The sequence below is a fragment of the Hippocampus comes genome, unplaced genomic scaffold, assembly GCF_001891065.2.
Source record: "Hippocampus comes isolate QL1 unplaced genomic scaffold, H_comes_QL1_v1.1 scaffold135, whole genome shotgun sequence".
Taxonomy (NCBI): Eukaryota; Metazoa; Chordata; class Actinopteri; order Syngnathiformes; family Syngnathidae; genus Hippocampus; species Hippocampus comes.
Window position 1 is genome coordinate 2838865 of NW_017805583.1, and position 25874 is coordinate 2864738.

The 25874-nt window shown below is 42.1% G+C and overlaps 1 protein-coding gene across 1 annotated transcript in view; it reads right to left on the minus strand.

Annotated features, from left to right (window-relative positions):
* Positions 1–25874, minus strand: part of ldlrad4b (low density lipoprotein receptor class A domain containing 4b) — a 170642-nt gene that overhangs the window by 90131 nt on the left and 54637 nt on the right. Inside the window, exons 2-3 of the mRNA XM_019879996.1 lie at positions 23389–24115; positions 5326–5466 (exon numbers count right to left, since the gene is read on the minus strand). Coding sequence (XP_019735555.1) covers positions 5326–5466; positions 23389–23428 — 181 coding nt within the window. The 5' untranslated portion in view covers positions 23429–24115. The remainder of the gene's footprint in view (positions 1–5325; positions 5467–23388; positions 24116–25874) is intronic.

Below are 25874 nucleotides of genomic sequence, written 5' to 3' on the forward strand. Positions count from 1 at the left end.
TTTTTTTATATTTTGTTTTTTTTTTTTTTTTTTTTTTTTTTTTTTTTTTTTTTTGAATCGCCTTCGTTCTCCGATCAAATGTAGCCTCTGAGTTTTGGCCGCATGTGTGATTCAATTTGAGACTTCGACAAGCCTAAATTGTGCATAGTGATGAATGTGAGGATAAACTTGTGTTTGTCTCCATGTGCCTTGTGAGTGGTTGTTGACCAGTCCAGGTTGTACCCCTCAAAGGCTGGGTGTTAAAGGAGCATTCACATAATAAATAGAAATCTCTCCCTTATGTTGGAGTTACTTTGTAGATGCTTGTCATCTATATGTGATTTTCCATAGTGCCTCAAAACAAAACACCAAGGCTTTAAATTGGCTAAGAAAATTATGTGACTCATTATGCCCGATAATAAAGCTCAACGGCAGATGCTTTATTAATGCACTGCATGAATAGATGAACCCTGGAAGAGATGCCAGTATCCTTGATTCTGTTTGTGTGTCACATCGTGAATCAGAGCGCAGCTTACAGTATATTTAAAAGACTAAGAAGCCCTTCTGCTGTTGCTCTTTTTATGCATCAGTATTTTGCCAATGAAACAAAGTACTAATATAATATAATATAATATAATATAATATAATATAATATAATATATTCATGTATATTCTGCTTAGCCTTAAGAGGGTCACAGGCGTCTGGAGCCACTCCCAGCTGACATTCGGCAAGAGGCAAGGATCTATGAACCAAAAACCACAGACAGACAGACAGACGGTGGAGAAAACTTTTTCTTTATGAATATCAAAAATAAAAGTTATTTTTTAAATCTCAGGATAAATATCCACCAATAGTGTTAGGGTTAAGTAAGCGGTCCGCTGTATATGCAGACTGAGGAAGGAAGCAAAGAAAGAAAGAAAGACAGAAAGAAAAAGAAGCTGATACTTCCACAAGCTGACCGACCAAGGTGAACGAGCAACATGTCGAATTCACCCCAGGGTCTCAAATGCAGAAATGGGAAATCCAGGTCCAGAAAGTAAAAAACCTGCAGTCTGCCTCAGTTTTGCTTCAGCCACAGGTGCTTCTACTCAACCGGAAGGTAAACCAGCTTGTTTTCATCTCTGCTCAAATGGAACTAATGCCATAAAACACACACTTGATCACTTAAGACATCCAAAGGGGTCTTCCCTGCTCTTTGGAGAGAAGCAGACATTATTGCGGTGAACCTGTTGCAGAAGTAATAGCGGTAAAAGCAACAGAAACATTTTCCCTGATGAGTCATCTTGGCAGGTGAAGGAGAGAAGAAATAAGTTCCTGCAAGGAAAAATTTAATGCTAGCACTGACGGGTTTGTCGCCAAACGGTCTCAGCTTCATTGCTTTTGGTCTGCAGACAACTTGTACCGGCAACCTTCATCACCACACTGAATAAGACCACCACGGAAGCCTCCCGGTAATCTTGTTAGGGCCAATCACAACCATGCCATATTTACAAAAGCATTGCATGGCAATCTGTCATTTTTCTCTCTTTCCTGCCAGGTCTTTGTACCGGCCCACGCGCATGCCCTGTTGTGGTACTGCAGAGATCTGAGATGTTGATACAGTACTAAAAAGTCCAACTGCCAAAATTGACCAAAGTTACAAAACCTAAAACTGAAGAACAGAAATGCGGTATTTCAACACATTCTGCAAGTACTCTGATTGAATATGCAGTTTGAAATGTGATAACTTTTTATTTGTATAACATTTTATCACCAACAGAAAAAGTATGTTTCACTACAGTAGAACTCCTCTACAACGAAGTCATGTTTGCAGCCAGAAAGTTTTCACAACAGGGGACTTTTCACTCTAGCAAGTTTTCACAACAGGGGACTTTTCACTCAAATTTGATCTCAGATGTAAACACACACACACACACACACACACACACACACACACACACACACACACACACACACACACACACACACACAAAACGTATATGTGTACACTTTATTTTTATTCCAATAGTGCATAAGTATGAGCATACACTTATCTGACACTTCATATAGCCAGTGTAGAAAGAAAAAAACGGGAAAGAAATAGCGAAATTTACGATTGTAGAGGGGTTTCACTGTATCTGGACTTTTAGGGGTGCTTTTTTTGTTTGTTTGTTTTTTAAAGTATTTAACTAGAATATTTGTCGTATTATGTATATTTTGTAGATTTCAAGTTTTTGTCGTGGTATTGTTTCCTTTTTTTTGCCTTCTGTTAAAGTTACAGTATATAAAATAACTGACCTGTTTTGTCAGTTCTTGTTATAGTAAAATATTTTGCAAATATATATCTTCGGTCACTGTCAATCTTTACAGCATATGAAACTACGGTATGCAAATTGAGACGACTATACATGAGCAAAGATGTCATGCTGTACCGCCCCAAAAAGGGTGCAACCCAGTCTGTGCTGCTTCAGTTGGCCGCACCAGTGTGACCAGTGCAAAAATGAGTGTAGAACCCTGTGACGTTCGGGTCAGAAATGAAAATCTGCAATAGTGTGAATCAGCAATAACCGAACCACGAAGTAGAAAGGGAACACGGCGTGTTATATATGCTGTATAATTTATAGCGCTGTAACCGCTATGGCAACATAGCAGGCAATCTGGATGAATAACTTTCACTGACAGTATTTATGTTATCTTCGGGTGAATAACAACTCTGATGTGATGGACATGTCAAGTAAACGACTCACTTGTGTCTGCAGCTACTCCCAGTTCCTCAAAGCTCTTCACTCGAACACATATGAACACCAACTTGATAACAACAATTAAGCAATTGCCCCGCACTTTAGGATGTACCTTAGGGAGAGAGAAATGTGAAAAGAGAATGAGTGGAGACATACAGATTGAAGAAAATAGAAGTGGTGCGAGGAGTTGGATGAAGAGTAGAAAAGGGAGGAACGGGGGGGTAAGCGGTGGAAAAGAGAGCGTCTAGACAGCATTCATGATCCATCTGTCTGCCACTGCCACAGAAACAGCCAGAGGCTACAACAAGATGGCCAACTCCATCATGACAGAAGCAGTTTCAACCTCTCTTATCCTTTTCCTTTCTTTTACATCCTCATTTTCTTTTCTTCTTTCTCAGTCTACTGATTTCTCACTTTTCTAATCCCATGCCACTCTTCATAGTGCTCCCATCCTTTTTTTAATCTCTCCTTCTCTCCCTCCAGCACTCAGCTCTCTCTCTCTCTCTCTCTCTCTCTCTCTCTCTCTCCCTCTCCATCTCTCTCTCTCTATATTTATATAAAAAATCTCTCTCTCTCTCCCCCGCCCTCGCTCACCTCTCTCTCTCTCTCTCTCTCTCTCTCTCTCTCTCTCTCTCTCTCTCTCTCTCTCTCTCACAACCTCTCTCAACCTCTCTGGCGACACCAGAAAATTACGACGATTGTACTCTTTTCCCATAATGTTGGCTGTAGGCAATTCCAGACAGCTAAGTATTTTAAGTACCCAGCACAGGATTTTATTTAGTCGAAATGAAATGGAGTCCCCTCAACAGTCAACCTGCAATAGAGAGAATAGTAAAAAGGATATAAGTAGCGTGCAGAGAGATGAAGGGTAGTGAGAACGACAAGAAAGTGAATGTACAAATGAGTAGATTGAAGGGTTCGCGGTGAAACTCAAATGTGGTCGGGTGGTGGGCAGCCAATGAGCGAGGAAATGATGAGAGGAAGCTGAAGAACTTGCCGGACATTTACACACCGATCTGGTGCCAAGGATGAAAGTGCTGCTGTTAAAAAGTTTTCCTCCTCCTCCTAAAAGTTGTTGAGCGGGAACGGTGCAGCACATCAAAGTAAGCTGGCAGACAGCCACTGCGCTCCAATGGCGTCCTTCAGCCTCTCTCCCTCCAATCTCACTCTCTGTGTCTCCTTCTCTCCATTTCCATTGATTGTGGTGAGTCGAGGGACCACTCTCATCTCCCGCCTCTGACAGAGGTGCTCAGTAAGAAAAGTGGTGGTAGCTGGGGGGGCTCATGAAAGCGGCACAGAGGTTCAAACAAAAACAGGACTGAAACTGAAAGCTTGGAAATCTTTGATGGAACATGTGTCAGACTAATATCAAAGAGTCTTTAATTCAAAGAGCAATTATTTTTACCCTCCGGCACCTGCAGCTACGTTTACCTGCTGTTGTTACGGGAGTGCCCGTTGTTAGAGCTTTACAAATCGATCCATAAAACGGGATGGAAAGCTTTTTTTAGTTTTTTTTCCATTGGGAAATGTTGAATGTGAAGTTATGCACTGTCATTATAGCTATTTTAGGGTTACAGCAACATTCGTTTTTGTCCAACTTGTGGAAATAAGTTTACACCACTCTTGGAAAAGCAGCCACAATACCGTCAAGGCATTCCAGTAAGTAGCAAAAAGGAGTCCGTTTTTCCTTTTTAAAGAACCGAGTATTTTTATTATGTTTATCTGCCATCTTATTATGTTTATTCTCTTGCATAATGCTGCTAGCTATGGCAATAATCCAACTGACATTATCAGGAGTACCATCAGCCATAAAACACTGATGACTGTCGCATTTGAGGGGAAATCACTGACATGCCACTAATCTTTTCATAGCCACTGGAGTGGAGAATTCCTTGAGCAAGGATGTGGAAGATCAGTACCAAAAATATGGAGCGGGAGCTCTCGCTGGGGTTCAAGAATTTTTGCTTCCATACCTTTGGGATGAACTATGACAGAGATTGGGAATCGGGCTCTCAAGTCTATCATCGGGGACCTTGACCTAATAAATGCTTTTCCAGATTCAGAAATGTCCATGCCACTCTAAGATGTGACAAATACTTTCCATAAGACTTTGATGCAACGGTTGATTCAAAAGGATACTCATTGCATATTTCTTTCTATTCACAGTTCCTTGACATGCACTGATAGTCCCTTTATTGTATTGCATCATGATGAACCAGTTCACTTGCATATTAAGTTCTAGGATTTTGCATGAAACAAATCTTGAATGGATGTAAACTGCGCACAAAAAAAAAAACTTTAAGCAAACAGCATGCAGTTTTCGCCATGCCTCGTCCCATCTGACTGCGCAACCAGGAAGTACAGTAAACCCTCACCAAGTTGCAAGTCACCATTTACAAATGTTTCTGCAGAACATAAACTATTTGTTGGAAAAACATTCCCGTTCAAACCTATATGCCTTGTTTTTTAACTCTTTCTGTAATGAGCCACACCTTTTCATAAGAAGTCACTACGTTTCACAAGTAAAAACCTCATTAAAAGACGACTAAACATCCCCCAGAGAGCAGTAGAGTTCACGTGAAAGACAAGAAAAGAAGTGAAGGCGGCATCCTGCAAAGCACTCACAGTTGAAGATCCCCGGTGGAGGGTGCTGGGTGACCATGGGGCAGTTCTCCTCATCGCTGTTGTCCCCGCAATTATTGAGCTGGTTGCAGATCAGTGAGCCCAGACGCAAACAATTCCCATTGGTGCAGTGGAACTTGCACTCTGTTCAACCAGAGGGAAGTAATGTGAAAATCAGAGAGAGCCTAACTTGGAGCAACTACCTAGAATCACTTCAAATACATTGTGCTGCACTTGAAAGTGCAGGTCGACAATTGCAAACATTCTAAACATTGCGATTGCAAACATTATAAACATTGCGACAAAAATAGTGTACTGCAGTGGCATTCCAAGGCTGTTAAACTCACCCAGTAAAATTTTGATCGCATGACTGTCAGTGCATGTTTACAGAACCAAACGTAAGAAAGTCATTTCACGAACATGGTCTGTCAGCTCTCGTCTTTCCACAAGTCTGAATGTGCAAGGTCAGGTAATTTGTTTGGACCAGTAAGCTCCAAAAAGACCTCATGTCTGGTGCTTAGTCCACAGATTTACTTTGGAATGGAAGAAATTAAACACGATAGACCAAACTGTCGTTTCATGAAAGACTTTTCTCACTAAATATTTTAATTCAGGACTGAGTGATACATATGACCGAGCATATTTGGAGTGTATGCTGTGAACTTGCCCTTTGATCCGATTGAGTTAATTTGTCCACATGATTTTATGTTTCTTCAAATTCCCTCCAGTCACTCTCATCATTTTCACAAGAACACAGTGAGTGGACAGATGGACATCCCATAATTCCATGGTCATATCTGTCACTAGTAGACATACAGTGTTGAAACCATTGCCCAGGAAGAACTGAAAAATGCATTCACACAGACTGGACACTTTAATAGCAATACACACACACACACACACACACACACACACACACACACACACACACACACACACACACACACACATATATATCAGAATCAGAATCATCTTTATTGGCCAAGTATGTAAAACACACAAAGAATTTGTCCCAAAAATATGTGGAGCTTTAATAAAAGAAGGAGAAGAAAGAAACGGATAAAAAGCCAGACTCCAGCAAGATTTTCACCAATTTTTTTGCACAGTATGTGATTATTTGCAAACACCTTAAATTCCCACCTCGCAGAACCTGCTGCTGTGGTAGACCGAGTGCTGAATATGGATATGCTGAATTTCCTCATTTGGTTGAGTGTAAATGTTACCTGGTTGTCTCAGGGGGAAGCTCACTGAAAAAATGTTTTATCCTTGGCTGGAAATACCATCAAGCAACAACCTGCTCTTGTGTTCTAACGTGGCATGTTTGAGTTGTCCAGTTTTTGAGATTCGAGATTATTGAAAACATTTCCCTTCCTTCTGTCAGGTATTTTAATTTCAATACTGCACTGAAAAAACAGTGTCTTCATAAGCAATTTGTGGACAATTGTGGGCAACTATTTCTGCCCACAAATGCGAGCCCCCTCCCTCAATTATGAAAAGACTACCGGAAAATACCACGAGGTAGAAAGACTGGTAAAAGAAGAAATAAAATAAATGATCCCGAATCATATCCTATCTTGTAAGTACACTGCAGCTGCAAAGTTGATGACGTTTCCACTGTGGTGAATGAGTTGTGCGACATTTTATACAAGCACTCAGCACAACCAGTTGGTCCTCAACTTGTGACCATCCACCATCCATGCTTCAGGTCGCTTTCTAATGGCTAGTTCTGTTCCACGAGTTGTCCACACACACGCACGCACGCACGCACGCACACACACACACACACACACACACACACACACACACACACACACACACACACACACACACACACACACACAAGACTAACATCTCAATAGCAAATAACCCAGAAGCCAGTTTGGTTTCTATTTTCTAAGGTTGCCATATAGCAAACAATCAATTTTGATTCATGCTTGCTGAGCGCTTTAGTTGTTTTTTTTTTTCTTTTTAATGTTTTTAATTTGTCATCGGCCTAGACGTGAGATGGACCAGAATAAAAATAACGTTCTTTTGAAATTCAGCCGCCTCTTGGGGTGGTGCACAACTCGATGGTTTATTTCAGGTAATCCGCACTTAAAAGAGAAGCGGCTCCGGCGAGTTGGAAGTACAAGATGGTCTTCTAACAAGCATTTTGCAGGCCGTCTCCTTGTGGCAGTCCCTGTGATTTGCCCTTTTGGCAGCGAGCAACTTAATGATACTGCATTTTCTCCTCTTCCTCTCACAAGTACAGCTTGTTCTGGTCTAGTCTAGACAGCAGCAGGGGGCGGGGGGGTGGAGAAATGGGTGTCAATTGAAGGAACAGAGATCTGATTGAAAATACAAACCAGCATGACCATTCTTTGGAAAGAGACTTTTCCCCTTTTTTCGAAGTGGCAATTAGCAAAGCCTCAGTGACTTGCCCTGTCTTGCTTTTCCTCACGCTGTCTTATATCTATTAGTCGATTGTCTACTTTGCCATCTCCCTGCCTCCTCTTTCATCCTCATCTGTTCTGCCTGTCCTCTTCTCTTCCACTCTATCATATAACTCGGCAATTTTTTTCCGAGCCACTTGTCTCTCCCTCTTCATCCTACTTTCCATCTATCCTCTCAATTCATGTCGATACTTTCGGCCACGAAAAAGAAGTCGAGCTCTAAAATATTCTACAACATAAAACCCCTCATTTGCACACTCAATTATGCATAGTCCTCTTCTTTGCAAACATACAACATACACACAGGTTCATTGCAGCTGTGTGAAAATGCCAGAAGGACAAACGCACGGCCGGCAAGATGTCAGCAGCAGCTTCTAAGACACTCAAATGTAATGGATAAGAAATGAGCACCCTTAAGTCATTTAAAAAGCAAAGAACAAGGGTATTGCCCAATAAAAACTACTTTAAAGGTCAGTGTGGCAAATCATGAAAGCAAGGGGGGGGGAAAAGAATGCAAATCATTTTGATGCTTTGTGAATCACTCAGACAATTTAAAAAAATGCTTTCACAATTAATGTAATGATTGAGGAAAAAAAGGCACCACCATTAGATTTGAAAATACATTTAACATTTGGGGTGGAAATGAAGAAAAAGGAGTAAAACACTTTCTAAGGACAGGAGATGGGCTCGTGGTCACAACTAATCCGACTAATTCGAACCCGTGGGTACATTTACAACTGAAGATACGAAAGCGACTTTGAACAGTTCCAAATAAAGTTCATCTTCCAGTTTCAGACATTGTCCACAAAGCAAGCACAGCTTAAGGTGGTTCTGCTTTTGGACAATTGAAAAGAATTATGAACAGTTCCAAATGTCAGTCAATTCTGGGATTAAACCTTCACATGTGTTCTAGGAATTTGAAACTTGCTTATCAGCATGACAAATATCCAAAGCACATATACAATTCCAGGCGGCACGGCGGCCGACTGTTCAGCACATCCGCCTCACAGTGGTGCGGGGTTCGACTATGGCTCCGGCCTTCCGATGTGGAGTTTGCGTGTGCCTGCGGGGGTTTTCTCAAGGTACTCAAGTTTCTTCCCACATTCCCAAAGCATGCAAGGCAGGCAAATGGAACACTCTAAATTGTTCCTAGGTGTGATTGGGAGCATGAATGGTTGTTCATATCTGTGTGCCCTGCGATTGGCTGGCAACCGGTTCGGGGTGTCCGCCGCCTGCTCCCCGAAGTTAGCTGGGATAGGTACCAGTACGCCCCGTGACCCTCATGAGGAAAAGCGAAAATGGATGGATGGGTGTAGGATGGATGGATGGATACGCAATTCCAAACAGGTTGACTTGACCGAGCCAGAGCTTGGATAAGATTGAAAATATGTCCAACAACAGTCTGTCAGATTTGGAGCACATTTACAAGGAATAGTGTCATCTATACCCAGTCAAGGTGGGTTATGTTGGTTGATAATGACTGATACACTGAATGAGAAATAAATAAATAAATAAATATCTAAATTTGTTTGTGCGGTCGACTCGCAAATGCAGCCTTTGGAAGTGATTTTGGACACAGCCTTTTTTTCAGTGTATGTCCAACATTAACAACTCAAGATCACTTCTGCTGTGCTCCTCTAACCCTTAGGACACGTGGCTGCCACACTTTCTAACAAGCCTAACCACATCTATTTTTTGTTTTCACAGCCGATATTATTAAAGCAGATCCTCCGAAAGACATACAGCCACACATCGCATATTTTCCATGCTAGATCTCAACTGAGAGCAAGATGAATGCACGGAAAATAGCGTCTTCACAGGCATCTTCAACTTGTCCTTGACTAAGGCAGTTGTACTTGTGAGGTTCCACACTGCCATCAAGCCTTCACCTTCACCCTGGATAAGGCTGTGTGCCACAGCTCCATAAACAAGCTGTGGATTACATCATCGCGGTAAGCTACAAAAAACAGGAGCTGAACTGAACACCCAAAGGCCAAGCAGATCATCGTGGACTAAAAGTTGAGCCAAGCGCGTCCCATCCACATCGATGGAGCTGCGGTGGAGCGTGTCCGTCGCATCCCAGCTTCCAGTTACCCTTCATTGAGGACATTTATCACAAACAATGCTTGAGTAAAGTCAAAAACATTGCCAAAGACGCCTCCCATCCAAATAGGACATGATAGTTTGCACTACTGGACTAAAAATGGTCTTCGTGTGTCTGCCACTTTCCTCAGGGCCGCACTCACATTTCGCACAGTTTACTGTTCACTTTTGCACATTGCTATTGACTTTTGTCAATATGGCACTGTTTATGGTTCTTGGGAGGGATTTATCCACTTGCCTTACCTTAACCCTGCGCACATTTATAAATAACTGTACATCAATTATATTCTGCCACAATATCACCTACTTTATGCTTACCAAGAAATATAATTATTAATACAGGATCTCATAATTATACTCCACACTTGCATTTTTGCTATAAATATTCCGATATGTATGTGTCTGGATTAGATGCAACCGCATTCCGTTGGCTGTATGTCGGTACCAAGCATGATGAAATTAAAGTTGACTATTTAATGCGTGTGCATGAAATGAATGCGAGTGCTGAGCGGAAGAAGAACGTGAGGATATGAAAGAGGGCAGAGGAAGATGAGGACTACAGTACTATAGAGCGGAAAATCAGAGGAAGACAGAAAAAAGAATGACTGTCACATTCAAGTCAAACTTCGATGACCTCTCGATTAAAGATTACAGGACCACTCATTCACCGGAAGATTACAGGACCACTCATTCACTATTGAAATAACACTTCCCATTAAAGGTAATTGAAATGATGCTGCGAGATATCGACTTTTTTTGTAGCTATTTCCATTTCCTCTGAATTCCTGCAGTGTTCTGCAACCAGAAGAGACTCCATCCCACAGAGGATAAAGACTTGCAGACTGAGACAAAAAAAAAAAAATGTGTGACATGAACGGGACATTGACAAGTACGTGTGTGGCTGCACAGAGTGTTGCCTCCACCACTTGGCAGACTGGAGGCAGATGCTCATTTTAGCAACGCGCGTGTGTGGCCATTATGCTGTCCTTGGGCATTTGTTTGGAATGCATCTGTTTTCATGTCGGAGTATGATGAGTAAATGAGGACCACGGGGCCGCTGTTTCTGCACAACTCCCTTTCACATTTAGATCGTTCTACAGCATTAAAAATGAGATGTTTTATGACACGTAACATACATTTCCACGTCCAAGTTGACCCTCAGTGACACCTGGTTGGAAAAACACACGGATTATATATGGTGACATCAAGGAACACTCAGGTGTAGCCCATGACATCATGATTTCTCCAGTTGAATTGATGTATAAGTCGCTAAAAATCTGATCTTAATATCTTAAATGACGAGTGGCCACACGAGCCAAACTAACTGGAATGTCGTGTCAAAGATGCCGAAGCATGGAATGAATTGCAACGACAAGTTAAGGTGGAACATGTGCTTAGAATGTCTTCCTTAGTTGTCATTCTATAAAGAGCTCTGCGAAAGTGTTGCCCAAAGTCAGCTGGGATGGGCTCCAGCATCTCTGTGGCCCTGAATAGAATACGTGGTTAAAAAAATGGATTCATGGGTCCACTGAAAACAAAAATGTGACAGGAGACCAAGAGTTCAACTTCTATTTCCAATAACCAGATCTGTTTAGAACTTCCAACTTATGACCATTTGTTTTAATCATCAAGCGTAGAGAGCAAAATTATTGGAACATGGCTGACTTCCATTTATTATTCAAGTAAGCAATGAATGTTTATTCCCACTTCCAGCTTTGGGCTTTGAGTAATGCAGCCTGCATATTTAAACATTGGAACTGACAAGAATATAAACAAAGACAAGTGATAAACACCATTTTAACTGTTATCTTCAAATTTACGGATATCAGAATCAATTTATTCCGATTGTCAGTCAATGATTCATTTGCAACTTGGACTTTTTTTTTGGTCCAATGGTGCAACGGGAAACAAATGGTCATAATAAAAATGAAAGGTAAATAGATCAAAGCTTAAGAAAAAAAAAATATATATAATATTCAATAGCTTCAACTAGGGATGCACTTTTTATGTAGTTATCCCAATTTATTTACCTCCTGTGGCGGCCTATAGCTTCCGCTTACATGTGCAGCCAAACTTACAGGAGTTAAGGCATGAAGATTGATAAACCTGGACTACAGTTAGTTTTACTTTCAGTTTTACTTGTTTGACTCTTGAAATCTCAAGTCACATCCCTCCCTGCATGCAGACTCGTCACCATCTGAGACAAGCCCAATAAGGTGGTGTCGTCCACAAACTTGCTCCGGTTTTTTTTTTGTTTTTTTTTTAATGGTTGGTGGTGCAGCAAGTGATGTACAGATAGAAGGGCGGGCGGGAAAGTAGGCAGCCCTTGGCTCTGGTGCTGAAAGTCCTTGTGTCTGAGACAGTCTTCCCCAGCCAACATCTTTAACCTCTTTCGACATTTGCACTTGCTGGTTGTCTTAAATGCACTCAACAGAAACTGTGAATTGAGGAGCTTTCTAGTTTCTGCGACCCTAATCAGGATAAACGGAATATAAATTGGAAAGATGGATGATTTCATCTGTTCTCTCTCTCTCTCTCTCTCTCTCTCTCTCTCTCTCTCTCTCTCTCTCTCTCTCGACGCCAACCTGAGTCATTGATATAAAATAAGCGTCCACCTGCAGGCCACTAAGGTATTCAATGTTTTGCAATTGCATCAATGAGTCATAAGGCATCCCTCCAAACTACTGTTCTCCTGCTTCATCGCTGTTATTTTTTGCCAGATTTTCCTCAGTGCCCCGCACTCCCTGCTTCAAATCAATTTCATCCGATTTTGGCCTCTCTCCCTTCACTGCTGCCGCCATTTTTTTCCCCTTGTATTGCTTGGGCTACTAGGATAATTCCTGCTGCCGCCATTTTTTTCCCCTATTACCCACCTTCTCTTTTCCCCTTGTATTGCTTGGGCTACTAGGATAATTAAACATGACAGCGTTGTGCTGACTCAGGGCAAATGATACCTACAGTGGAGGAGTGCAAGCTTGTAAGAGAACAACAGAGAGACCTTCAAAATGTGTCCCCTTCCTGCAGTCCAGCGTGTGTCTGAGCGGCATGTGCGTGCGCAAGCATATATTAACATAATCTTGTAAACCACAGGTGTCAAACTCAAGGCCCGGGTGCCTGATCCGGCCTGCCACATCATTATATGTGGTCTGTGGAAGCAAATCATGTCTGTCAACTTCCATGAGCTTTGCTAAAATCTGTATCGAAATGAAAAATTGTAGTGTGCTATAAATAATGTTGGGATTTTGCAATCATTTTGTCATCCTGTTTACACTCACTTGAACAATAATTCAACAAACGATTAGAGTTGACTGATTTCAAAACTAGCGATTCATCACTTTGTTGTGTACAAATAATAATATGATGAGATTATTCAACTTTTCGCTGTCATGATGGCCCTCCGAGGGAAGACGGAACTCCTAAGTGGCCCGCGACAAAAATGAGTTTGACACCCATGTTGGAAGCATTTTAGCAATATCAGAAAAAACGCACTCCATCATTTTGTTATCACAAATATTATTTAAGTCCCAGCTGCTTGTATGTTACAAAGTATGATTGTGAGGCCAGTTAAACATGCCAGTCATTCAAAACCCATTTGAGTGACCTCAAATGGGTTTTTATTAATTTGCGCTTTGACAAATTCCTTCGAGGGCGATTCCACGAGGGCACAAATTCCCCATACAAAGGGCAATGATTGACAAGATGTAATTGGGGTGGTGGGTTGGATGCGGGGCACATTGCCACCCCCCAGCCATGCTGTTCTGTGTAGCTGCACGTAATGCTCATACCAGTTTTTGCTCTTACCAAAAACTGCTTGGCCCTCTCATGAAGCTAAATATGGTGATCCCTAGGCTTGGGCGATATATCGTTATCATATGAAAATCTAGATCTGAACATAAAAGAGATCAATGTCAGTCATGTGGACTTTCCATGCGTGTGCTGCATGTGCATCCCAGACCAACTAACCACATACATTCATGTTTGCTGTTGATCGACAGCTGAAGGCAACAAATGACAATTGTCTTACGGAGGCAGACAGGAGGCAGATGGGGGGGGGGGGGGGGGGGGGGGGGGGGGAGTGAGAGAGAGGGAGAGGTGTTGACATCACAAGGAGTCCACATGTTTCATGGCCCAATGTGTGGGGGTGTGTGGCCAAATGTAATTTTTTGTGACGGTTCAGTACAAGCTGCGCTCAGAAGCATCATGCCCAGTGCGGCAGGCCTTAACTCTTAAGCTACATAATGCGTCAAGTCATTTTTGATTTTTTTTTTTACATGAATGGGGTGTCCCCTTTGGTCAAAAATGGAAGCTCCTGTTTTTTCATAGGACAGCTACAAGTTGCAAGTACATTTGGGCAATCAGTCAAACCATGAACAAGGTATGTTTAAACCCCCGAATGGTGTTCCTTCCGCACTTTATGAGTCCTTGAGCTTAAACATACAAAACAGCTACTGTACATGAATCCACAGCTATTTACATGCAAGAAGAATACTCTTTGTCTTGATGAAACCATTAAAGTATCATCAAATCGATCACCCTTCCATGTGCTTTCCTCCATAACAGACTAGTGCATCCCATTTGAACATACTTGAATGACTCTGGGTGCGCTTAAGCTTATGGTGTTGAAAACTCAAGGTTAATTTTCACAATCGAGTGGCAACCTTATAAACACTGTATGACTTTGCGTTGCCCATTGTCAGCTTCAAAGCTGCGATCATGTATACGCCCACAGAAGCAAAAATATTATTACATTGCGCACATTAAGCATGTACCAAAACAACACGTATTCACACACCCACACACCACGGGGCCGTCCAAGCGGTGCATCTCAGCACGAAGGCAACGCCGAAAGGCAGATCCAAAATAACATCTTAAACTCGGTAACCTCTATCACCAACTGAATCAGAGGAGATAGGCAGTCTGGCTGCCTGCTCAGCTAAACAAATCAAGACCGGTTGTGCAAGCGTGCACAGAAAAATCTGTGCCTTTGCCATGGGGAAAAAAAGGAATAAGCAAGAGCAGAAATTGTGTCATTTTCAGAGGCCCATCATCAAATACTTTGCTCAGCACTGAGCAATACGAATTATGAAATGCCGTGCCACCTCACTAAATAAACAAATGATTTAGTTCATTTAAATACCATCATCCTTGATGAGCTCCTTTTGCTAAAGAAAGAGTACAGCATTGGTTTCAATTTAACAGGTTCAAAGGTGAGTTTCCACCATCAGGTGTGCCCAGCGAGTGGCTGGCTACCAGTCCAGGGTATACCCCAACTCTCAAGCAAAGTCAGCTGGTAAAAGCAGCATGCGCTGTCATTGAAGTTGTAATAAAAACATAAATACGATTTGCTTTCATTTTCAAGTGTACTTGTGGGCAGTATAGGGAAAGAAGAGCAAGGCGCATCATCCGCGTTTCCAATTGAGCAACAGTGTTGCAATATTTAGAGACTTTTTCAGTCGCTCTAGTGATTTATTTTTCAGTTCGCCAATAATGCCAACAGCGGTGGACTCCTAAATAGGAATGGCAAACATGCATTCGCCATTGGTGCTCAAATAGTGTGGTCACAATGTAAAAGTTTTGACTTTGACACCACATCTGCATGAAGTACCATGGCACAAACTTAAAAGAGCAGTAAAACACAGTCGAATAAAAGCTCACACCGAAACAACTTCAGATTTGTAGTCATTAATACAATTACTATTATGGATATGAATTGGACTTAGTACTTATCACAAAATAAAAAAAAATAAAATGATCATTTTTAAATACTAAAGAATAAGTGAAGAAAAAAACTGACATTTTAAAATGCTTCTACAATTTTCTATATCCACTTTTGTACAAAAGTCTTTGGGCACCAAAAGATTTATTGTATATTATTGAAGCCTTTAGGCACAGGGTTTCAGATTTCAATTTTTTTTTTTCTTGAATTTCTTTGGATTGTGGCATGATGCGTTTGTTTCTTGAGATCTCGTAGCCTACTTCACTTTCTCTGACAGATTCTATTGATGTGCTTTTTTTGATTCAACATATGTGGTACGAAGGTGTTGCCTGTGAAATTGAACTCGGGGGTGGGGGGGGGGGTACTTTTTCACAGCGCTCTAAGTGTTTGGGTGAAGAAAATGTTATCATCAGTCATGCAAAACAAGTGATCTATTTGGTGTTTCACACCAAAATGGCAAAATCAGATGGCAGAGCAAATTCACATGTGCCTAGTGATTATTTAATATGTTGGTATTCTTCCAAGTGGGATAGTAGTGGAGGGTCGAAGACAAATCAAATATAGCTTAGTAGATGGCTCGATATAAGGGATTGTTCTGATTCGACTCTTGGTGCTCTTTGCGGCGTCTTCCTTATTCATTGTCATCTCATCATGTTGCCAAATTCAATCAACTATGACAATAAAATACAAAATGTTATTGTTTTGATGTTTTAACTCTCCATGCATAGTCATACTTCCCCGTAACGTAATTTTGGTAGAATACTCGCAACTCAGTCAAACAAACGGTAGACCTTCAGAATCAATCTCCAGGATCAATCCTACATGCCAAGCTTATTAGAGATGAATAATAGAGATGTGTTTGAAGCCTCGGGCCCAAGAGCGGGCGGCCGGAGGCAACGCCTCCTCCAATAACCCTGACCCGTCAGTCACTTAACGGATGGGCAAGGGCTCCACACGGAGACAGCTCAATATGGATTGACTTTGGTGGAAGACCACACCGCAAGAGGCGGACTACAAAGAAGGGAGGAGGAGATGATAGACAGTTTAAGATAAACTGAGATGGGCAGAGAAAGGTGACCAGTGACAGAGACGAAGATTGCATCCAAACGAGAAAACTGGGACTCGAGTTGAGGATGATTTTGCAGGAAAAGCTCTGTGATTGACGAGGGTAGGTTATTTGAAAATATGGGAGCAAAAATGATGAAGGAGTGGGAGCCTTACTCTAAAATGTACTTTGCAGTCAGAGCACCAGCAGCATTGACATTCGTGTCATTTTTCCTCTTTTCTTCAAGCGGCGGCCATATAGCTGGATAAGTAAATTTAGCGGTAGACGTTCAGTCACTCAATGTGACACCCTCCTCTCTTTTGCAAGATATGGCAGCCAAGATTTAATTGTGTTTAATTTATACATTCGCTGAACACATCCAAAAAAACCATCACGCGTTGTGCCACTATGGAGAAAAATAATCGGAAATGCAGCATTTGAACCATGTAGTTTAAAGCTTTCTGGACCATCAAGCCCATAGCCAAAGCTGCAACCCCCAGAAGCAGCTTGTTAACATTCAAACACAGGTCTTTTGCTTTTGTCATTGGGGGGAGTTTTTTTTTTACCCACTTGCCAAAAGTGGTTCGACTTTGGCTTTTGGCTTCTTTTATAACCTGAAGCACATGTTAGTTACCGGAGTTGTTTTGTCAGCGGGGGGACTCAGCCCTGAACGATGAAATGCATCAAATGCACGCTGAGAATAGAGTTCAGACATTTTTGGGGGAAATTGCTTATGTCCAAAAGACTTCACACATGGCTCCCTACTCTTCAAACCATTGATGATTACATTACATCTAAACCACTGTATCCTCACAAGGATCGCGGGCGTGCCTGAGTCGATCCCAGCTGTCTTCGGGCAGTAGGCGGGGGACACCCTGAACTGGTTGCCAGCCAATCGCAGGGCACACAGAGACGAACAACCAAGCACACTCAAACCCACACCTAGGGACAATTTAGAGTGTTCAATCAGCCTGCCATGCATGTTTTTGGAATGTGGGAGGAAACCGGAGTACCCATAGAAAACCCACGCATGCATGGGGAGAACATGCAAACTCCACACAGGAAGTCTGGAGCTGGACTTGAACCATGTACCTCTGCACTGTGAGGCCGACGTGCTAACCAGTCAACCACCATGCTGAAGGAATTGATCCCAATGCCCCTGTGTCCAAAGTCAGGGGTACTACCCACTGAGCTACGTAGACCAACTCATCCTCAACCCGTGTTGTCAACTACAACAGCGCCTCCACTGCTTATAATGTTGTCTAACAACATACCAATAACTACTACACAAGGAAATAACCTAAGTACGATTACCTGCTTACAATAAATACAATATTACAGTAATATGGCACAATATTAGGTTTGGGATGCTGGCGTTGCCCTTGACAACAATGCTAGTTTCTCACATGACCACTTTGGAAAATTAAAATTTAATAGTAGGTGGTTTAATGCATCATTGAAATCGCTTAGTTTTGTGGTGTGTTTTTTTTTTTCCTATGCAGTAACACAAAACGGTTTAGAGTCAAATGCGATGGACTCATCCTCAACCCGTGTTGTCAACTACAACAGCGCCTCCACTGCTTATAATGTTGTCTAACAACATACCATATCTACTACACAAGTAAATAACCTAAGTATGATTACCTGCTTACAATAAATACGATATTACAGTAATATGGCACAATATTAGGTTTGGGATGCTGGCGTTGCCCTTGACAACAATGCTAGTTTCTCACATGACCGCTTTGGAAAATTAAAATTAAATAGTAGGTGGTTTAAGGCATCATTGAAATCACTTAGTTTTGTGGTGTGTTTTTATTTCTATGCAGTAACACAAAACGGTTTAGAGTCAAATGCGATGGGAAGAAAATTGCAATTTTGATATTACAGCACCTGCCATCAGCCATCATGTCACATTTTAAAAAGGTTTGTTTCTTCTGTTTTTCTTTTCGTCGATTCATATCTAACCTAGTAATTCATTTTAACTGATAACGCATTTATTTCAACGAAAGTGTCTATATCGAGTTTAATGTATTTGTAACAATGAGGGAGTCCTCTATCACATGGGTGAGCAGATAGCACAGATGGGAAATGTTACATGAAAATGGTAGGAAATCCAGTTGGTAAATATAATGCCAAGTTTTTATTCTACAGTTTCAGTCATCCGGTCTTGGTCCTTTGCTAGCCAGGTGAGCAAGCATACTTGTCACATGGAAAGAATCAGAATTGATAGAAATCTATTGAAGCAGACGTACACATGGACACAGATGGACTGATTACAAGTCTAGACAGAGCGTGTAAATTTATTTTACCTGACATGAACTACGCACAGTAAACAAACCTTGTTTTAACCTTGTTGCTATTGACCACTGCTGTCTGCCTACATCTGAATGTCGGTGCTTGTGTTTATTGGCAATGATGACTCCCCCCCACCCCCCACCACGACCCCTCAGGACCTCTGTTGAAACAGACCACAACAGACCGACACACATACACGGGCACAGGCAAGTGTGCAAGACTAATGCATTATGCAACACATGGCTCGAAAAACAAAAGAGAAGACTGGCGATACTTTTCCATATTCATAGTAGTTGACCACACTGATCATAACAGCAAGGTGCAAGAAAATATTTCCAGGAGCGTTAAAATATTCAAAAGAGACGGATCTTGAAAAATGTACTTTCATTGGTTGTGTACAAATATTTGGATCTCTGGAGTGCCTTCCCACTCATCAAATGTGAAATCACCAAATACAGTACATTCTCTCTGAAAATGCGTCTGCATGCTAGCCATTAAAGAGGAAGTCAATTTGGAAAATTTCTTCACAGTCATATATTCTGTGCAGCACCACTAGTCAAAACACGCTATCCTACTTCATACTGCGTTGGTGTAATAAGAATTAAGCAGCAAAATCCACCCCGTTTTTATCCATCTCAAGCGGTGGCCATTTTGCCACTTGCTGTCGACAGAAAATGACATCACGGTTGCACATGGCTCAGCTTGTGAATGTCACATGACCTACACCCTGGCGACCAGCTCAGGGTGTAGTCTGCCTCTCGCCCGAAATCAGCGAGGACAGGCTCCCGCGACCCCCTCCAGGATAAGCGGTGTTGAAAATGGATGGATGGATGACTCAAGCGCAGGGTGAGTGCTTGTTCACTTGCATGGGACAGACGACCACCAAAACTGGCTTGATTTTTGCAAGGAAACAGGGTGACTAAAATGGGATATGACTCCAACGGGTCGCCCTACCGTCCGAACACATCAGCAAAAACAAAACAATAAAATGCTTTTTGTTTTATTGAGCTAGAATAAACAATTTCCATAATTTATTGAACTGGATTACTGACAACCGCCCGAAGTCAGCGAGGACAGGCTCCCGCGACCCCCTTCAGGATCAGCGGTGTTGAAAATGGATGGATGGATGACTCAAGCGCAGGGTGAGTGCTTGTTCACTTGCATCGGACAGACGACCACCAAACTGCCACAGACATCAGGGAACAGTTTTAAATTGTGACAAGAATGCATACGTCCTTGATGGTTGTATTGACGTGCTCACCCAGCAAGATGCTCAATTTGTCATCGGACAGACGACCACCAAAACTGGCTTGATGTTTGCAAGGAAACAGGGTGAATAAAATGGGATATGATTCTAACGAGTCTCCCTACCGTCTGAACACATCAGCAAAAACAAAACAATAAAATGCTTTTTGTTTTATTGAGCTAGAATAAACAATTTCCATAATTTATTGAACTGGATTACTGACAAATAACACTTTCACTTTGATATCCAATTTTAGTGAAGCAAAAGTTGATGCGTTCTGCAAGATCATGTGAACTTGCCCAAATTCTCCATTGCCGCCGATGTATCGAGACTTTCGAATATTTCTATGGGGTATTTTGACAAAAGCCTGCCACAGACATGTTAAGACATCAGGGAACAGTTTTAAATTGTGACAGGAATGCATGCGTCCTTGATGGCTGTACTGACGTGCTCACCCAGCAAGATGCTCAATTTGTCATCGTGTCCAATTTATAGTGAATTGGGGACTAAATAAGGGGAGGTCATAGCAACCTGAAGGGAAAACTGATACAATCATGGCAGACTGAATGAGTTTGAGGATGCTCGCCACGCACATGTCCAAATCTCTCATTTAAATACATCAAGATGGTGACAACGCTAACCTCGCCAACATAAAATGGGACTCAACAAATGCTGCTTACGCCCGCTTGTTTTATGCAGTTTGGAAGAGTTGCGTTGAATAATCCTACAAGAAGCAAACCTGAATAAGGCATATATCACATAACAATGCATCAATTACTTTTGTGGCATATGGAAATGGAAATGATTGCATGTGTTATTCAGTATGGTGAGGTGTTTGTATTTATTTTACATATTTTTTCAAGTTTTTACGTTTATGTTCTGTTGTCTGCTTTGCTGCAGTTGCAGTTGTTGTGAAAAGGCTACGCTAATAAAGAAGTATCTTCTCGAGTTATATAATAATGAAGATGTCTATTTACAGCTTTTATTCCTCCCGACGACTGTGGAACTCAATTTATCATACCAATGACAATATGAAATTCCAACGACAGTTCATTCAGTTATCATCCCTAACATCTTACATTTCTCAAGATGAATTGACACAGTTTACTGTGAAGGATAACGAGTCAATACAAGATTTGTATGATGCTCATAGAGACACAGTAATGCAGCGGTGCTTCCAGGAAGAAATCATTATTGCCAATATTTCGCTCCATGATCAATATATGAATTAACCAAAGAAGAGTAGAATCTTGTCAAAGAATTATTGCATCACTAAAACACTTGCACATTTCCTCGATTTTACTTTCTACATATACCGTATACTACTCATAAAAAGTTCGGGATATTTGGCTTTCACGTGAAATTTATGGAAAATGTAAAAAGCTGTTGCTATAGTGATACATCATATCTTGAAAGTAGGACATTTAAATAGAAAGACTCACTGGTGATTTCCTCATCTCAGACATTTCATTGAAACAAAAGTTAACAACAGTGGGTACACCAGAACAAAAAAAAAAATCAGAGTCGCAATAGCTCATCATGTGCCCTTGAGCATCAATTGCAGCTTGACAATGACGTCTTGTGCTGTTCACAAGTCGACTTATTGTCTCCTGAGGCATGGCATTCCACTCTTCTTGAAGGGCAGCCCTCAGGTCTTTGAGGTTCCGGTATGCAGAATTTAGAGCCTCAACACGGCGATTCAGTGGACCCCACAGGATTTCAACAGGTTTCAGATTCTGGCGAAAATGCAGACCAATCCATTTCAGGTACAGCACTCTCCAACAGCCGTTCCCTGATGATGCGACCTCGATAAGCTGGAGCATTGTCGTCCATGAAGATGAAATTAGGCCCGTGTTGTTCATGTCGGGGCACAATCACTGAATTCAGAATGTTATTCAGGTAGTATGGGCTTGTCACAAAGTGTAGGGCGGTTCTGTACCGAGTGGACATACCTGCCCACACTGTAACACTGCCACCACCAAAAGCTCATCTGGTGATAACAGTGGCTGATGCATACATAGGTGTCTCCTTGACGTCTCCAACATTGTTGGTGGCCATCATTTCTGTTCACCGCGAATCGACTTTGATCAGAGAACAGGACTGAGGCCCACAGGTCTCTCGTTCAGCGGAAATGCTCCCCGGCCCATGCAAGACAATGATGTCTGTGCTTGGTGGTATGGTCAGGCGGCATCTAGACGACACTGATGTAAATGGTTTTGAATGCTCTGACGTGACACTTGGGGGCCTCTCACCTCCCTTCAACGCGCCCGGAGTTGAGTGGCATTCATCATCCGGTTTCTCAGGCCATTGTTCACAATGTCGCGGTTATGAGCATGGGATGTGGCTCAAGGATGTCCACTTCTACCTTTTTCTGTGACTCTTCCAGTCTCTCGGTATCTCTGGTGCAACCTGCTGATGACATTCTGTAACACTTTAAGCTCAGTGGGCACTTCCGTCTGAGAACGTCCTGTTTGAAGCGTCACACTGGCAAGGTACTGTTAAGCCATTGTTAGGTGTCGTCTTGGTCTCATGATGTCAAAATGTGAACAGTATGATGAAGACGACTGTTTAAACACCAGCTCTAATTCAACCAGGACATTTATTGGTTGATTCAAGGATGAAAATGCCTGTTGTTAAGCTCCTTGTTAGAGAACAGCAACTGGTGCAAAAAGTACTGAAACATTTAACAGTTGGATATGTGCATTCAAAATCTTAGAGAAGGTCACATGAAGTTCAGCTGTAAAGGATTGAATTCATTTTCACCCAAAAGCCAAATATCCCTAACTTTTTGTGAGTTGTGTGTGCGTGTGTGTGTGTGTGTGTGTGTGTGTGTGTGTGCGTGGTGAGGCTTCAAATAGTGTCCAGTATGTGTGCTGCAACAGTACATTGGTTGTCGGAAGTATCACGTTTATCAGGAAAAATCTTCTTCCTATATCTTAAATGTTGCCCAGGACTGATAAAACTGCTGCATGAGCAATTTTAACAACTGGAGTAGAACCACTGAACTAAGTTAAAATACAAAACAAATACTGTAGCAGTCTTGTGGTAAAATGTATTTCATTATTTCATTTCAAAACACAATTATTGTTTGTAACCATTGCAGAAATGCCAAACTTTACTAAATATTTTGTGTCTAATACACACACACACACACACACACACACACACACACACACACACACACACACACACACACAGAGCAAAAACAGATACTATCGGCATTTACCTTTGAATGAATTTGTGTCTGGTGAGTCAGTTTGCTGCATAGTGCTCCCTCCAGCACTGAGACAGCCGTTGCCAATGCTGCAATGGCCGGCAGGCCAACCTTAACTGGTCAGACCCAATGCCAGTGGGGCACGGAAGGTGCATCTCCTACCGGACTCCCTGCCATTTTTCGTCATCAGCTGCCCACATGCATGGAAACATATCACGCTCACAATTCTTCTTGTACCGCAAGCTGAGATGCAGGGGTGAGATGGTTCAGTTGCCTTTGTGGCGTAGCGCTACCGCTCTGTCACCAAGTTACAAAGTAACTGTTCAAGAGGGTGGCATGCGGATGAGTGCAAAGAAGTCTTTTCTTGAGCTTGAGCCAATGATTTGAGTTTGGAGTCGGAGCCAAAGAGGGTGGATGAAGGTTAGGGATGTTTGAGAGTATGACGTGGTTGAACTGCAGTCCATCCTCCTTGCGGCAGGCTGGCATTCGTGACCAATAGCATATGAATTTTTGGCACACCTCTTAATCTGTCCGTCTGCGGACAAGCATCTCATCCATTTCCAGCAGACCCTTGTCTTCTATGCCTGCCTCCGTCTTCTTGGGCTCAGTCACAGTCTAATCAACGTGCAGCCTTGTCCTTCTCCAATTTGTACAATTTGGCTTGCTCTCGTTCACTCTCTCTGTCCTGTCATTTGTCCTGTTGGTGCAGTCTCAAACGCTCACGCTGGTCCCATTAAAGCTGGAGAGGACAATAAAAGAAGAGAGGGAAAAGCTCAGTGAAACAACAGGTGAAATGAAAACATCCCCTAGACTAACTGCAGCCACCAAAATAACCTTCATCCATAACCACCTACTCACACTCCTTTGACATACAGAGCAGACGGATGTTGTGTGCGTGTGTGTGTGTGTGTGTGTGTGTGTGTTGTGTGTTATTTGTATGTGTGTGTGTGTGTGTGTGTGTGTGTGTGTGTGTGTGTGTGTGTGTGTGTCGCCAATTGTATGGTAGGTGGGTGGCTGCCTGGCATGGCCCCCTTTAGTTCCTCTCGCCCACAAGGTTCTTACATGAAAGGAAAAAGTTTCTCTGAAAGCCAAGCGCCGCCCGTGACCCTATTTCACAGAACCGGGGAGAGATAGAGAACCATGTGGCACTTTGAAGTCGGCCTGATAAACAGGGCTCGTGGAGGAGGAGGAAAAAACAAAACTTTATTTACATTTCAAAAGTGCTGAGTACTGGGCTTTTGAATCCTGGAAAAAAAATGAATTACCACAGAAAAGAAGGAAGAAGTTTTTGGTAGGTTTGGGGGATCAGTGAAAGACTGATTTTAACAGAGGGGTAACAGCATTTCATTTGGTTGTGCTCGAGAGCATAAAAGTGAAAACAAGAGGAAAGAAACGAAAACAGGTTTGAAATAAATAACGTCATAAACAAAACGTGAAAACCCCTCCCAGTGATTATAAAGGGGATAGATTTGACGGGGGTGAACATCAGACCCAGAATATGCAGTGTGGGTTTGAAAGTGAAAAGAAGAGGTAACAAGATGGTAGAATGCGGTAAGGAGAGCCGATGTTGGTGCAAAAAGCAGACAGATGATAAACAAACACACGCCCTGTCTGTGGTTTGGGAAAGCTCTCCACATCCCCGCTCTGCTTTCCTGCGTTTACCAGGCCTTATCACAACACAGTTACACATGACAGCCTGTGTTCAGACAAATGGAAAGGCAAAGGGACACGCTGAACTCTGGTGAAGCAGTAATTGGGAAAGTTAACTTATTTGAAAACAGGAAAAGGGAAGTTATCAGTGACGTACAGTCAGGGCCTTCAAAGCCTTCTCTGCTGGCCTAAACACGTTCAAAAGCACTGACCTGCATTGACAACTTGGATGAATTATTTGAATACATTTTCAACAGTCTATTATCTTAATTTCATAGTGTGTGGCTTCGCTCCACAGCTTGCAATGATTTGTTTTGTTTTTTTATCCAATCAGATTTATTTTTTGATGTGTTGCTATGTACCTGTAATTTTCTCTAAGTCTTCAACACCTCCAGTGATGGTTCATCCCATCCACCCTCACGCACACTTTGTATTAAGACGTTTCTTTTTTTAACCAATCAGATTTTACATTCAGTACTCAGCATATTCGCGGTGGCTCGTCAGTGTGTTTCCATCCTCTGATTGGTTGATCACAGCGACCAGAGGTGGGTATGTCATCAGTACTGACAAAAGGTCCGTCAATCTGTCACGCAGTCCTGAGGTGAAGCGTTTCAAAAAATGGATGAATGGATGGATGACTCAGGTCCTGACTTGAACCGTGCCACACCTCGACCGAATCATGGAAAACATTCTTTTTGCATAATGCTTCTAACTCACAAACACATGAACAAACTAATTTACCAACAAATGTTGATCACAATAATACACCTCAACTTCGTGTGAATGAGCAGGCAGCGCTAAGACCGCGAAGCACAAATATGGTGTGGGGCCTGAAATGTATTGCCATT